At 57.3% G+C, this 16,213-nt stretch overlaps 1 protein-coding gene across 4 annotated transcripts in view; it reads right to left on the bottom strand.

Annotated features, from left to right (window-relative positions):
* Positions 1-16,213, bottom strand: part of Micall1 (MICAL like 1) — a 40,208-nt gene that overhangs the window by 2,723 nt on the left and 21,272 nt on the right. For 2 of the 4 annotated variants that reach the window (XM_076556319.1, XM_006979133.4), the window contains exons 4-15: positions 15,242-15,336; positions 14,203-14,345; positions 12,069-12,517; positions 10,603-10,660; positions 9,472-9,842; positions 7,788-8,194; positions 4,753-4,887; positions 4,098-4,224; positions 3,900-3,990; positions 3,688-3,761; positions 1,012-1,126; positions 778-824 (exon numbers count right to left, since the gene is read on the bottom strand). In XM_076556319.1, the coding sequence (XP_076412434.1) occupies positions 778-824; positions 1,012-1,126; positions 3,688-3,761; positions 3,900-3,990; positions 4,098-4,224; positions 4,753-4,887; positions 7,788-8,194; positions 9,472-9,842; positions 10,603-10,660; positions 12,069-12,517; positions 14,203-14,345; positions 15,242-15,336 (2,112 nt within the window). The remainder of the gene's footprint in view (positions 1-777; positions 825-1,011; positions 1,127-3,687; positions 3,762-3,899; positions 3,991-4,097; positions 4,225-4,752; positions 4,888-7,787; positions 8,195-9,471; positions 9,843-10,602; positions 10,661-12,068; positions 12,518-14,202; positions 14,346-15,241; positions 15,337-16,213) is intronic. The other 2 variants (XM_042264838.2, XM_076556320.1) reach the window with 2 other exon arrangements.

Raw genomic sequence — 16,213 nt, 5'->3', positions numbered from 1 at the left:
CATGCGGAAGGTATTAAAGGAAGGCTGAGAACCACTGCGAGGTCTAGCTCACTTTTTGTTCAATAGCTCAGGTCACCTGTACTGAGGAAAACAGCGCTGTAGGCCACAACAGAAATACCAGCTGGTGACTGTGGGACACCTCGGGAGCCGTCTGCCCAAACCACAACCTCTCACAAGGAAAACGTGTGCCTTTGAAAAGAAGCAACACCACGCCTGCATGCCTGCATGTGTAGGTCCCTAATCCCAGGCTGGTGTTTTACAGAGTCAGCTCAGTAAGCCTCAGTCCACACCGGGGAGCGCGCCACCACAACACAAGCGAGGCGAGGTGAGGGCTGAAGGAACCGGCTCGGCCACTCAGAGCTTGTGTCTGAGCAGGGACCAGAAGCCAGTGAGCCACAGGTGGAACCAGGGTCAAACCCCAAGCCCCAGCTCCCAGGGTAGCAACCTTTGGCCACTCTGATCCTGAGCAACTAGGTTCCCACGCCAACCTGCAGAGCTCTGGAAAGATATTCTGCTCAAGGCCAAGGGCCCCTGGTAGGCCAGAGTCCTCCTGTGGACACAGGGAATCAATCTCCTGGCTCCCCTCCCAGTCTGAGCCACAGCCACGTGGCTGTGACTGGCTTCCCTCAATTCACTTGGCTCCCAGCAACTCAGGGCCTGGGAATCTGCATCACAACCACCATCCCTACAGGGCTTGCTCAACCTTCCACTTCCAGGCTGCGAACACAGGCTGGAGCTCACAGGTAGGTGCTGGCCCCTCCTCAGGTTGGGCCTTACCTTTGTTCCTGATCATAGCTTCCACCATCTTGTCTTCCTCCTCATCCCTGGGGTGGAAAAAACGCGCTGAGTGCCCACAGCAGGAAGGAACCAGGCCACCCGTGAGTCCCCTCCAGCCTCCAGGCCCCACAGGGCTGGAGAAGTGTGAGGGGAAGCTGGCAGTGAGGGCAGGGCTAACTTCCTCCCGGGCTCTGCCAGGAATTGGCTCCACCCCCGGGGTCCCAGGCATGGCACCTCTGGCGGTCCTCATCCAGGCAGGTGACAATGGCATTGCGCTGCTCGATGAGGGTCATGAACTCCTTCATCAGCGCATCCTCTCGGTCCCGATCCTCCTTAGTCCAGTCCTTTTCTGCCAAAGGAGAAAGCCAGGGTGAGTGGTCGGGACCCTCTTCTTCACGGTAACAGGACACACCTGAGCTCCTGGGAAGACTGCAGGCCATCCATACTGTGGGGTGAGAGGAGAACCCAGAGTGCCACTCAAGCCCTTAGAGAGATGGAGGTAGTTCTAGAAAAAAAAAACCAAGGACACTTGGCTGCCCACCAACACCCTTCAAGAGACTCCTTGTAGGGCCAGAAATCCTCAAGGGCTTCCTGCCGGCCAAACACACTGTTCAAGGATGCTGTGCAGGACCAGCATCCCCCAAAGGCTTCCTGCGAAAGACATTTGTTGGTGGCTTCTTAGGGGAAGCCAGATGGACTTCCTTGAGTGGACAGGGATGGGGATGACAAGGGACCTCCAGAGGTCCACCTGCAGGAGCAGTGTGGTCCCAGTCACACAGTGGAACGTGTCCCCAAGGCCACAGGAGGGGAAGCAAGGCCAGGAGGATCCCTGATGTCACGAACACTCGCCACCATCCAGTTCTTCCCTCCTCCCGGGCTAGTGCCGTCTCACAGGCCACCCTCAGGGGCCCACCTACGCCCGGTCTCTCACCATCTGCAGGCTCCAGGCCTGGGCACTCACACCCGGTGCCCTCACGCGCCACACATCTAGAAATAAACATCTAGAAGCGACCAGGAACTGCCCCATTCCCCTATGATCTCTCCTCGCCCAAACGGAGGGTCAGGAAGCCCAGCCCCGTTCTGGGGACAGAGTATGGCTTCACAGTCCTGCTCTGTCTTCCTTCCACCTAGAGCCTGGTAAGGGATGTGCTAATCTACACGTAGGGAAACTGAAGCTTTGGAAGACGAAGCCTCTGGCCAGCAATGCCCAGAGAAGGTGAGGCCATACTGAACCCAGGCAGCCTGACCTCCTACATGGTGGACTTTCTATGGGGCCAACTCCCTCAGGGTCACACGAGCCACCTTCATCTTCAAAAGCAGCCATCGGGGGAAAGCTAAAGAGGACAGGGTGTACGGCCAGAGCCTCTGACGGTTTCATACCCACTGGAGTCACACTGGGCTCCTGAGTGGTGGCCACACCCCCCAACTCCTGCTGGCTGGGAGTGACTCACAGTTGGCAAAACATGCCTAGGACATTCTGTGACTTGGGGGCACTCCAGTCTTCTCAGTTCCCCAGTCAATGGAGAGGCAAGACTCCAGTCAGAAATGATAGTCTGGTGTGGGGACAGGCACAGAGCAAAGACAGAGCCAGCGGGGCTGGAGAGATGGCTCAGCGGTTAAGAGCACTGGCTGCTCTTCCAGAGGACCTGAGTTCAATTCCCAGCAACCACGTGGTGGCTCACAACCATCTGTAATGAGTTCTGATGCCCTCTTCTGGCATGCAGAGAACTCATACATAAAATATGAATTAAGGGGAAAAAAAGAATGTATTAAAAAAAAAAAAAAAAAAAAGACAGAGCCAGCAGCCCTACACAAATGAAGACATCCCAGCCTCTGAGTCCCAGCTGTGAAATGGAATGATGGCCCATGACCCGAGCCTGGCATGATGTCACGACACAGGAAAGAGGTCAGAGCCCTGGATCCTTCCATGGCTCTGCGGTCTCTACTAGAAGCTATAGATCAGTGCATGCCACAGTCACACACACACACACACACACACACACACACACACACACTGCATGTCAGTGCATGTCATAGACACACAGACACATACACACACACACCACACACACCACACACACACACACACACACACACACACACACGCTGCATGTCAGTGCATGTCATAGACACACAGACACATACACACATACACCACACACACACACACACACACACACACAGCAGGTCAGTGCATGCCAGACCACACACACACACACACACACACACACACACACACACACCACACACCACACACACCATACACACACACACACACACACACACACACAGCAGGTCAGTGAATGTCATAGACACACACACACACACACACACACACACACACACACACACACGGCATGTCAGTGCATGCCACAGCCAAGGAAGGTCAGTTGCTTTCTATCCATTCCCCAATTCAGCCCTTGGCCCAACTGAAGTTTCCACCATGCCCAGATTCCACAAACATGTGTGGGTTCTAAGAGTCAAACGTGGGTCCTCACACTTGCACAAGCACTTAGTGAGCAAGCCACCTCCCCAGACCTTCATGATTTGGTTTTGTTTTTCAAGACAGGCTTTCTCTGTGTAGCCCTGGCTGTCCTGGATCTCACTCTGTAGAGCAGGCTGGCCTCTGCCTCCCTAGTGCTGCGAATAAGGGCGTGTGCCACCACTGCCCAGATTATTTTTCAGTTTTTTTTTTTTGTTGTTGTTGTTGTTGTTTTTGTTTTTGAGACAAGACTTCTGTGTAGCCCTCGCTGTTCTTGGAATTCACTCTGTAGACCAGGCTGGCCTCGAACTCACAGAGCTCCACATGCCTCTGCCTCCCGAGCGCTGGGATTAAAGGCGTGCGCTGCCACCACTGTCCGGCTTATTTTTCAGTTTTTAGGACGGGCTCCTGTGGCTGAGCTGGCTCACCTGGCTTGTTCAGAAGGCACCGCACTTCATACTCCACGTCGGCCTGGCGCTGCTCCAAGTCCTGCTGCCTGACACTAACGGGTGGGAAGAGCAGGAAGTCAACACTTCTTCGAGGAGCCCCCCACCCACACCGTGCCGTCATGGCGGAGGGTGCAATTCCCAGGTCTCCGCAGACCCCGGCAGGGGAGCGGGCGGGGCAGGCAGGGACTCACACGTAATTGAGCTCTGACTCTTGACGCAGCAGTAGGTGCTTCTCATGGATGAGCTTGAACCAGTCCACCAGAATGTCGTCCTCGCTGCCCTCTGGAAGCCAGATCCCCACTGAGGCCAGAGCCGGCACCCCTCCCAGCTCAGCAGCCCCGGGCGGAGGGGCTCCCACCAACCCCCAGCCCTCTCCACAGCCCCCACACCATTTGCTCCTCCACGCAGCTTGTCCTCCAGCAGAATGCCACGGTACTCCAGGGCATCCAGCTGGCGCTCGATATTGTCCATCATGGTGTTGATGTCCTCCAAAGGGATATACTGGTCAGCCTGGACCTGCCCAACAATACTCTGGTCACCTAAAGAGCAGTGGCCCCTCCCCTGCACCTGCTCCCCTCCAACTCACAGAGTCCCCTGGCCACTCTAGGAACCCAGGTCCTGTCCCACAAGGATGACATGACAAGAAAGCAGCATCCGTGTGGGGAAAGGGCCAGGCGGGCCGGTCACGAACCCTCCCGACCGAGGGCCTGACAGACTCCCAGTGAGAGGTCCAAGTTCCTGTCCAGAGGGAAGCCTCTTCCTCCTCTGTCACTCAATTCTTTGTGGGACAGTGAGCTAGTGTAACAGTTACAGAGCACCCTGGGGGCACCCTCCTGAGAAGCACAGCTTTCTCCCAGCACTCACTCTCTGCCCTTGAACTACTGTTAGAAACAAACATCCCACTCACTGCTCCTGGCCACTCGGGAACTCTAGGTTAAGCTCAACCTTCCAATAGCGCCCCCCATAGGTCCCAGATGCTTAAGGCTGCTGAGGAGGGGGTGTCGGGCCCAGGCCAGCTGCGCCTTAGGGTCTCTCTGTCGGCACCTTGCGTTTGATGAGTGGAAAGCCATGTCCGGGGGCAGGCGGCCTCATGGGCTTGGCTCCTTTGGTGGCCTTCCTTACGGCTGGAGATGCAGAGGGAGATGGCTTCCGGTTGAAAGGATTCTCCTTGCAGGAAGACTGAAGGCAGAGACATGACAGATGGTGTTAAGTCTGAGAAGTCTGATCATACAGGAATACGGGAAGCAGGCCAGGACCCAAGCGGCAGGAGGAGGAGGGCCCAGGCAAGAACAGAATCCCCTGAAGTTCCATCTTTCCACACTCATTCAGCAAACGGTTCCATTTCCAGAGGGCTTCCCCAGTCTCAGTTCCCACACCTTACACATTTTCTGCTCAAGGGCATGGCTAGGTGAGAAGTTTCTGTCTGAGCCCAGTGTGGTAGCGCACACCTTTAATCCCAGCACTCAGGAGGCAAGGGCACAGAGATCACTGTGAGTTTGAGGACACCTGGTTTACACAGTGATTTGCAAGCAGCCAGGGTTATATAGTGAGACCTTGCCTCAAAAAAACAAAAACACAAAAAAAGCCGGGCAGTGGCGGCGCATACCTTTAATCCCAGCACTCGAGAGGCAGAGCCAGGCAGATCTCTGTGAGTTCGAGGCCAGCCTGGTCTCCAAAGCAAGTTCCAGGAAAGGCGCAAAGCTACACAGAGAAACTTGGTCTCGAAAAACCAAAAAAAAAAAAAAGGTAGGAAAGGGGGTCAGTTAAAGGGTCAAAGGGCTGAGCAGGTGAGCAGGAGACTAGAGAAGAAAAAAAAAAAAAAGGTAGGAAAGGGGGTCAGTTAAAGGGTCAAAGGGCTGAGCAGGTGAGCAGGAGACTAGAGGATGGGGAATTAAAATAGTCAGAATGCATTTTATATGTGTTTGATCGTGTTCACAACACAAAACTAAACAAAGTTTAAAAAACAAAAATGAACGCTTGCCCAACACGCGCAAAGCCTTGGGCTCTAGCCCTGGCACCACGTGCGCACAGAAGCCTCACCTACTGCACGCCCACGCACAGCTGAGCTCCTGCAGAGAGGTCAACCCCCCAGCTCCAGGCCACCCACTCCCAGGGGCCCAGGAGTATCCACCCCGCGGGGGCAGTGGTCAGGCTGTGAGGTCAAGGACCCCCAGGCCTGACTGCACAGTTCCAGTCTTCATAGGCACGCTTTCTCCAGGGAAGACTCAAAGGCTCAGAGAGGCACAGCTCCCCACCTAGGGTCACCCAGCCGGGCAACGCAACATCAGGATTCCCACTTTCCCTCTAGCTAACAGATGAGAGGCCATTCTCCCCTCCCTCGCCTCTCCTGCCCACCACGGACACACTCCCATCCTGGCTCTGCATCTTTCTGTTTCTCTAGAGACCCCTGCCCCTGGAGACTGCTCCCCCCACCCCCTCAGCCCCGCCCGACAGTGCCCCTCAGTTTATGGAAAGCAGGTATCACGCCTGAGGCCTCAGCTTTCCTGTCCTGGCGGGGCAGGCCTTGCCCTCATCCAGTCAAGCTCCAAGCTGCACAGAGATTCTCTGAAGCAGCCGAAAAAGTGCCCATGCCAGGGCTGGACACGGCCAGACTAGCATTTGGCTTCATGAGACAGCAGACACAGAGGGCCTGAGACAGAACAGTGTGGCCACCCACGACCTGTCTCCCTTCTCCAACTGCCTCTGACCTTCTCTCCTAATCCCAGAGGAGAGCGGGACTGGATCCACTACAAAGACCCTGGGATTCCATCCTCTCTCTCTGTTCAGCACCTAGAGGACTCCAGGAAAGCCCAAGGTCTCTGAGCCCTTCCAGGCTTTTTAAGGCACAGAACATTCTCCAATCAGTCTCCACACAGCCCATGCTCTCACTGCAAATGGAGATGGGCAGGTTGCAGAGACGGCTTAGTGGTTAAGAGCACAGACTGCTCTTCCAGAAGTCCATAGTCAGGGTCCCAGCACCCACACCAGGTGACCACCAGACCCCTGTAACTCCAACTCTAGGGGCTCTCACACACCCTCTGCTGGCTACCATAGGCACTGCACTCACGTGCACAAACCCATAACAGACACACATAATTTAAAATAAAGAAAAACTAGAATGTATAAATAAGAGATCGGGGAGGGTGCTTTAAGCTCCCCAAGCCCGTCACCTGCCACCACCCCACCAAGATGCCCAGAGGCTCTTCAGAACCGTCTGGAAACTTGGCGTTACTGGGTAGCTTGCTGTCAAAGCATGCATTCTCAACGTCACACAGCAGCCAGCAGAGCTGGAAGTACCACACTTACGTGAGTAGCTGTGGCCAGATGCCCGGAGAGAGGCCCAGCTAGACCCTCCTCCTCATGCCCACTTTACCTCTGAGAGAAGACAGAGCCTAGCAAGGGTCTAGGGTTGGGCCTGGTCTGTCCTCCATAAGCATCCCCCATAACCCATAAAAGAGGAACCCAGAAAGGTGTGTGTCCTGGGTCCTTAAGCCCTGATGGGTGCCAACCTTGGCTCCTACAAACCGGTGTGGCTTCCTATGGGAGTCATTTCAGAATCTGCTGACCAGACAACGGGCCACCCAAGAACGGAAACCACTAGGCCTGTGTGACCTTGGGACTCCAGGCGTCCCATGTACACAGGAGGTGGTCAGCAGGGGCCCGCTGCCTCACAACTTCTTGGCCAGAACTGCAGTCTCTAGGGAAGGAGTCAGTCATCTTTCCTCTGCAGGCTTCATTCCAGATTGCATTCTAGAACAATCCTATGCCTGTCTCCCCACATAGACTGAACCCCCCCCCCCCCCCCGAGGGCAAACACAGGATCTTAATGAATATGCCCAAGGCCTGGCATCAGTGAAGCCAGTGGGTGGAGGGGTGGATGAGGTGTGGGTGAAGGGCAGAGGGGTGGACAGATGCCACTGTGTCAGCAAACAGGCTGGTGAGCAGACAGACCCAGGAGGGCTGGAGAAACACGCAGATCAGTGCCTCGCACGGGTGGCGGCGGGCACGTCCACTCAAGCAGCCAGAAGACAGGCGCTCCTGCCCAAGAGGAGCCGCACAGGCACCCAGGGAGCACTCACCTTGACCTGCAGCTGTGGGGATGAGCTCCCTGGGGAAGGGGCGGGGCTCCGGTCTCCAGCCAACCGGAAGGGAGTCGGGGTGGCGCCACTGCAGGGCTTGGTGGCCTGGGTACCTGGGCTGCCCCTGGTCCTGGCCTGTGGCACTTGTTCACCAGCAGGCTGTCCCAGCTCCCCAGAGGACGACAGGGAAGAGTGGGCTGAGGGGGCGGCGGAGTTCCCGGATGTGCCAGGGGCACCAGGCACGTGCACCGCGGGATCGGAGGAGCTCTTGGGTACAGCAGGCGCCTCCGAGGGCCCTGCTTTGGCAGCCGGGCTGGAGCTCTCGGACGACAGGCTCTCCACGCTGAGGGCCGGTGACGGCGTGGCTGAGGGAGGTTCCGAGTGGGACAGGCGGGCGGCGTGGAGAACTGGGGAAGCAGAGGACAGTCACGTTCCAGTGGGGGGACAGGACTTCTGTCCTCCCCCAACACATCCTGCTCCCAGAGCCGGGGGGCAGGGCGGGGGGGGGTAGCCCTGGACACCAAGCTTTCCCCATCTGGATGGGCAAGAGGCCAGAGAACACTAAACCCAAGCCAGGACCCACGTCACAAAGGCCCTCGGCCACCAGACCCCCATCTTGGACCCGTGATGCTCTAGTGTGCCACCTTGTGGCACACTTCATGGCCCTAACTTCTTACCCAGAAGACAGCTGCCTTCCACTTCCCCATACCCCCCATGATCCTCCCACACGCAAGCCCTCTCCAAAGGCAAGCTGCTGGGGCAGGTGGGGTCTCCGGGACAGGGAAGGCAGGGGACAGCAGGCTGGCCTCGGCCTCCCGCACACAGACGGGAATGAGAGCCACACCAGAGGGGGGGGGCAGCCGTCGGGGCTGGGCCAGGCACTGCCAGGCACAGCTGCGCCCTTCGGCGGATGACATGGACCGTGCCTCCACAGCCATCATCCTGCTCCTCGGATGAAGCCGCAGACTCAGGAAAGGAGCCTCCCCAGCTAGGGTCACCCTCAAACACAGCTTTGTCCAGCTCATGTCCCCGTCACCCCAAACCCACCCAGCAAGGGGACCCAGGGCACAGGCCACCACCAGAGCATTTGCCTGTCACTGCTCCTAGCAGGTGCCTGGTCCCACAGAGCTCTCCATCACACCCCCAGGAGTGGGAAGGGGACCCAGAGCTGAAGACCAATCTGAGGTAAAACCAAAACACACAGCGTGCTGGGGTGAAGGGACTGCCGGGGGAGGAGAGGCGCGGCCGCTGGAGCTGACACACACACACACACACACACACACACACACACACACACACACACACACACCCGTCTCACACATGAGGAGACAAAGGCCAGCTCGGGGAAGGACCAAGCTCTCCAGAGCCAGGTGGGAGCCAAGCTGCTCAGTGGCTGGGGAGACAGACAGGGAGGCAGGGTTCAAGTGACCTCCTGCCTCACGCCTGTCAGAAGCCCCAGAAGCCCCGTGTGGAGCTGTACCTCCCCGACTCCCTCGCTGAATGAGCATGAACAGAGAGTGTTAAAAGCTGGGGCTCCAATTCTGCCTCCACGGCTCCAGCGCTGTGGAGAGCCTCCCCCTGGGAAGTGGCAATAGGCCACTCCCTTCCAGGAAATGGGAGATCATGCACCCCCAGCTTATGAAAGCATGAAGAAGCTCCCTGCACCCCAAGACCCAGCACTCACCAAGCGGGGAGGCACTGGGGGCTCTCGGGGCGGGGCGCTTCTTTGTCTTGGGGCTGCTGGTGGAGGTGATGCCGTACCAGGGGTGCAGGGACTTGGGTGTGGACTCTGGAGGGGCGGGGGCAGGGCTTGGCCCTGCAGGAGCTGGCTCTTCTCCCTCCTCGTCCTCCTCAAAGGGGTTGTAGGGCTTGGGCTCTGGCCCAGCGACTGGGCTCTTCGGGGTCCTTCCCTCCAGGCCTCCATTCTCCACCTGTCTGCCCGGCGGCCCAGGACTGCTGCTGCTGCTGCCGCTGGGGGGGAGCGGGGCTGGCTTCTTCTTGGACTCTGTCTGCACCAGTGTGATCCACGGGGGGTCCTTCCTTGGTGCTGGCGTCCTAGAGGGAGGCCACCACGGACAGGGGTCAGCCTTCTGCTCTTTAGGAAGTTCCAGTCTGTCCCAGAGGAGGGAGAAAAGCTGCCCCTCTGTTCTCCCAAGCCTAGCCTCGAGGTCAGGCCAGGAACAAAGCTGGAATGGGTTCCGGCATTCACAGCCCAATAGGGCAGGCACCGTGAAGCCCAGAGAAGACAGGCTTTCAATCAATCGCACAGCTGCTGTCAATCCGGCCCCCCAAAAAGGGGCTGTGTGACATTTAATGGCGTCACCCACCTCTCTCTATGCCTCAGGCTCCATGGAGGCTTAACTAACATTCCGTTTCACAGGGTCCAGTGAGCTCTACATCCTGTCCCCGAGTGCGGCCACACACCAGGAGCTGCACACACATTCACTAGTAGGGACACTGTGGCCCGTTACCCCTCCCAGGGCGGCCATCCTGATGAGGACGGCTCTCCAAGAAGAGCTAGAACCATGTCCTCCCCAGATCGGGGGAGGAGAGGCAGGCACAACAGCTGTGCTTTTCCAGACCATTCGGTGCTCTAGGAACAATGACCCCATGCCATGCAGGAAGAACAGGTTTGGGAGGCAAAGTGACTCTAGAGGTGGCTGTCCCTCTTGGAGCACAGGCCAGGCAGGGTGGGGACACGGCTTTCCTTCCTCACTCAGAGAGGAGCCTCCCTGTGGGCCCTGGAAATCCTTTCCCCATCTGGGCCCTAATAAAGCCCTATCCCCCCACTGAGGCCTCCCGGGGGCCAGCGTACCTCTCTGACAGCTTGGGCGTCCCTCTGGGCCTGGGGACAGGGGGTTCCGGCAGTCTTCCTAGGCGTGAAAGGACAATGAACAGGCAGGCCTTCATGGGCTGCGGAGGGGCACCGAGAGCCAGCCACAAGGACTGTCCTTGTGCCCTGCCTAGCAGGTCACAGACGGGGGTGACCACAGCCCCTCCTTGCCCAGCCCTCAGGGAGATTAGATAAGGTAGGAGGTGAGTAGGAGAATGGTCAGTCAGAGGCTTCTGAGAGGCCCAACTGCATGTTAGCTGCAAAGCCCCAACCCAAATCCCCTCAGTCACTTACTCTATACCAGGGTATCTACCCAGGTGCCACCTCCACCTGGAAGCCTCCCTTGACTCCAACTATCTGAACCCCACAGCCTCGGCTTCCTTCCATCCAGCCCGGCAATGTGTCTACACAGCACCATATCACTTACAGCTACCTCTGCCCGGCACCCTTGCACTTGTTCCCCCAAGAAGACACAAGAAGGTCCAAACATTATCTGTGCCCCTGGTACCCCATCCTAAGCCAGCCTCCAGGAATGCTGAGCAGCAGATTCAAACACACAGAGTGTTCTGGCACCAATCCCCGGATGCTCTCTCCCTTGGGCCTTCCCTGCCTTCCCTGACCGAACGGTAAGGGATGCTCGGCATAGCTCAGGTTCCCATGAGCTCCCGGCACACATGGAAGTCATCCAAGAATAGACCGCAGGCAGCAGACAGCAGGCCAGGGGTCCCCACTGTGGTTCCGATGCGTTCAGAGGCCCTGACCCCACTGGCCTCCCCAGGCCCCTTAGCTCTCCCTAGACAGATAACAAGTACACACGTGGGAGTGGGAAGTTACCTGGCACATAGCTGGGGATGAACCAGGACACGTAGGAATGACACCAACAGGCACAGTCCCAGAGACACTCGGGACACATCTATGTACACTTGCTACATTCCAAACCACGAGACAGAAACAAGACGCACACACGGGACACACACACACACAAGGGACACGGTAGGGCCGAGGTTTGAGCTGTGCCAGTCTGGAGAACAACATGGCATGCAGGCCCAGGTGACTGGCACACGCACAGGTGACATCACAGAGCACACACAGGTGCCAGCTCAGAAAGCAGTTCACAGGGCTGCTGCAGAGACGCCTCAGCAGATAAGAGCACACTGCTGCTCTTCCAGAGGACCTGAGTTTGGTTCCCAACACCCAGATGTGGTGGCTCACAACCGTCTGTAACTCCAGCTCTGAGGGACCCTATGCCCTCTTCTGGACTTCGGACTTTATGGGCACCTACAGTCACATGCACACACTATAATTTGAACTACATCTTGAAAAAAAAGAAAGAAAGAAAGCCGATACTATTCCTGGAACACGAGGCTATCGACAGGCCCACAGGAGGGAAGACACGCAGCCAGCATGCCCCGTCCAGCTGTGCCCCGTCCAGCTGTGCCCTCACTCACCATTCACAAGGCCAGTGCTGACACTCGGCTCCACCAAGCCATCCTGCTGCAGGCTAGACCGCGGCCGTGGTGTTGGGGGCGTCAAGGCTGAGCTCTCAGAAGCCTTCCTGGGGGCAGGTGTAGGCCGGCCAACAGGGGGGCTGGCCAACTCCTGGGGCTTGCTGGGAAGAGGTGGCTTGCTCTGGGTCTGGGGCGGTACCTCGGAGCTGGCCTGGAGCCCATCTCCCTCGGCGGCGGCGGCGACCGCAGCCACACTTGGGCTAAGGTCGCTCTCCTCTCCATCCTTGGCTTCTTCTGCTACCTGCTGCTGCTCTCGCTGGGAGAAGGGCCTAGCTCCGGACCGGCCTCCCGGACCCAGCCTGGCACAGCGTTTTGCACACACGAAGGTGCCTTCCTCGGGCCCGCTGCTGTAAGAGCCTGGGAGCAGCGTGCTGGAACATTGCCGGCATCTGCAAGGGCAGGGCGGGGATTCCCTTAGCGGGGCACGTCGGCCAGGCCCTGGGTAAGCCCCCCATCGGAGACCAGAGTGACCCCTCACCCCCTCCTTCAACTGCCAGGCCCACCCTGGCTCGACACCCTGGACTTTCCAGAAGAAAAAAGAACATGGCAAGGGTCAGAATCAGAGGGGAACAGTAAGCCACAGCCAATTAGAGCCAGGAATTGTGAAACACACTCTGCTGCAAGGGGAAGAGTTGAAAGTGTCCCGGGGTTTGCCCCAGGGGAAGACCAGTGCCTCGGGAAATCAATGTGGCTCCCTACCTACCAGGTTTGCTTTAAGTTTTTGTTTCACTTTGCTTTTCAGGGCTGGGAACCAAAGCCAGAGCCTCAAAAAATGCTCAACACTGTGTGCTACCCTTAGGCCGCAGCCCAGGGTCATGGGTTTGGGGGTGGAACCGAGAGCCTTTGAACACTGGATAAACACTCCACCACTGAGTCACTCCCCACCCCCCACCCCACCTCCCACCTCAGGCTGGCCTGCTCTTAATGAACTAGAATAAAATAGACCAGAGTGACTCCTGGGAGGCTGAACGCAGCTTGCAGGAGGCTCTCGTACAGGCCATGCGGCTACTGACGTCGGTATCATGCCATGTATGTATGCCTAGTAATATCAAATGTGTGTTTAGGGGATTTACTTTTTAAGATGTATTTATTTATGTGTTGGACTGTTTTACCTACATGTAGATCTATGTACCACATGTATGCCTGCTGCCAAAGGAGGCCAGAAGAAGGCATCAGATCCCCTAGAACTAGATTACAGAAGACTGAGAGGGGCCATGTAGGCGCAGGGAGGCGAACTTGGGACCGCAGCAAGAGCAGCCACACTACGCTTCAGCCTCTCAGATGGACTCTTTAAAAAAAAGGTGCACCCCACAGGGTAGATGAATAAATATAGATGAATAAATAAATAGATAAATCAATCAATCAAAAAAGCAAAGGAAACCCTGGCTTCCTCAGGTTGGGAGGACAGCTCAGTGGTAGAACACCAGCCAAGCAAGCACAAGACTGGGTTCAGCCCCAGCACCACAAAACCAGACAGACAACTTGGCATTCCCAGGAAGTCACACTGAAATGTACGAAAATTCGGTTTCCACTGAGCTCCAAAGACGAGTGGGGGCTGGGCACAAAGCTGGGTGGTGGGATGCTTGCCCTGCATATGCCTGGGCCTGGGCCCAAGCCTCGGCACCTCAGCCAAGAAGACCTGCGGCTGGAGAGATGGCTTAGCATGTGAGAACGAACACCTGCTGCTCTTTGAGAGGACCCGAGTTCGGTTCTCAGCACACACGTCAGGCGGCTCACGAGTGCCTGTAACTGCAGCTGGCTTCCAAGGGCATCCCCATGCACATGGCATCCGCAGTCATATACTCATACGTGAAAATAAAAGAACGGGAACGGGAGGGAATCCTGTGACCGAGTGGGTCTTTTTCTCCTACGCCACAGACTGTTCCTCTGTAAAGTGAGGATAAGCTCAGTGCTTGGCATGAACAGCCCAGTGGGTGTGAACGGCCCAGTGGGTGTGAACAACGGTACAGTGGGTGTGAACAGCCCAGTGCGTGTGAAGGGCACAGTGGGTGCTGACCCCCAAGGGCGCCCCCTCCCAGGTGCCGGGAGACACGCCCTGCCCTCCAGCACTCACCGGAAGCAGTGCCGGTGGTACAGCTTGCCCTCGGCCAAGTACCGCTGCACCAGGTGCACCCGCTGCCCACAGGCTGCGCAGGTGCTGCTGGGGGGCCGCTGTCTGCCCTGCTCCGACAGGCTGTCTGAGGAGAGGTCATCACCCTGCAGGAAAACGGGGCACAGTTACCATCCACGCTGCTCCTGGGTCATTCCCTTCCCGTCCCGTCTCAGCTATGTCCCTCAAGGGTGCACCAAGCTCCATGGTGCTAACACATCAAGATCTGAGTCCTAGGAGAGGCAGAGGACAGGAGACATCGTCGCCTTCTCCCACACGAGGAAGCCGGAGCCCAGAGAGGGGCAACTTTCTCTGCCAAGCCAGTATGGAAACAGATCCAGACTTCCAGCTCCCAAGGAAGGGGCTCCTGGTTGTACAGTCTTTCCTGGTGGCTGCTCCAGCCAACCTTCCTTTCCTCCGGGTGGCCCTGGCTCTCCAGCAACTAACTCGCTGATGCCAGCCCACTTAGGCTGTCTGGGCACCCACTCTGGGCCTGCTTCTCTCTAAAGCTCATGAAAAGCTGATGCCCTTTGCAAAGGGGACTGACAAGGTGCCCCCCCCCCCCCACTTTTCTACTGAGTAACTTTGGACAAAGGACTGAACCTCACTGAGTCATTGTTTCCTGTCTGGACAACAGGGCCTGAGAGATTCCGCCGTGGAGGGGCCTCAGTGAAATCACCCTGAGGGGTTCCAAACTCGGACTCCACGGAGTCAAAGGGAATATTCGCGTCACTGTGCATCACTGTGTGTGGAGCTCCTGACAGTCCCATGATGGACAGCATGTGGCCTGCCCACTCAGTCACAGTAACGAACGTGACTCACTCAACCTCTGGAGAAAACATCCAGGCTCCCTGCTACAAAACGGGGCTGGGGGGCTGAGACCCTAGCGGGACAAGAGCAGAGGACGCCCTCTGAACACGGCCATGGCTGACTTCCTCCGGCAACAGTCACTGTCCCGACAGCTGGGCCCCTAGCCTACTCTTGCACCCAAGGGTCTGCCTACCTGAGCCTCCTCTCCGGGTGGCACAGCAGGTGATGCAGATGTGGGGGAGGGGGATGCAGGGTCCTTTCCTGGTGTGGAGTGTGGTGAGACAGCTGCTACAAGACAGGAAAAAGCCAGGCGGTGGTGGCGCACGCCTTTAATCCCAGCACTCGGGAGGCAGAGGCAGGCAGATCTCTGTGAGTTCGAGGCCAGCCTGGTCTACAGAGCGAGTTCCAGGAAAGGCGCAAAGCTACACAGAGAAACCCTGTCTCGAAAAACAAACAAACAAAAAAAGACAGGAAAGACCCTGAGGCAGGTACAGAACCTGGAGCCCCGGGAGGTGCCAGCCCACCCAAAGCTCTACCGCCACCACCTCCAGGCAGGACACTGGGCTGCAGCTGTACTCCGTGTAACGGAGAGCAAGAAACACGTCCACTTTCAAGCCAGGTGCGAGGGGCAGGCCACTCAGTCGGCCTTGCTGAGCCTCCGTCCATCCGTCACAGGGAGCCAGTGATCGACACTGGACAGGACTGCCTGCCATACGCATGGCTGCAGCAGGCCGGGTCCCAGCTCCTTCCCATTCAGGCAGAGGGATGACGCCTGAGCGAAGGCTCAGGGAGGTGGCCTACTCCCTGAGGTCTCAGAGGAAACTCCACACACATACCAGGGCTTCCCTCAGACCATCTATCTCCCTCTTCCACCAGCTAGTGTCAAGGTGAGAACCTCGTCTGCACCCAAGGAACAAAACAAAACCCAAGCTCTAACTTCTCTAGAACTGTGCACCACAAAACAGTCCCTAATTTAACCAGTCAAGTATCCAGACAGCTCATCCATAGAGCGCTTGACTAGCATGATCAAGGCTCTGAGTTCAATCCCCAACACTGAGAAGAAACAAACAAGGTATGCACAGGTGTGTATGTGTGGGGCACACCTGTAATCCCCGTATCTGGGACGCTACGACCAGAGGATTGTGAATTCTGAGCTAGTCTGGGC

Source organism: Peromyscus maniculatus, chromosome 20 (genome assembly GCF_049852395.1).
Source record: "Peromyscus maniculatus bairdii isolate BWxNUB_F1_BW_parent chromosome 20, HU_Pman_BW_mat_3.1, whole genome shotgun sequence".
NCBI lineage: Eukaryota > Metazoa > Chordata > Mammalia > Rodentia > Cricetidae > Peromyscus > Peromyscus maniculatus.
This window is presented reverse-complemented; position numbering and strand designations above follow the sequence as displayed.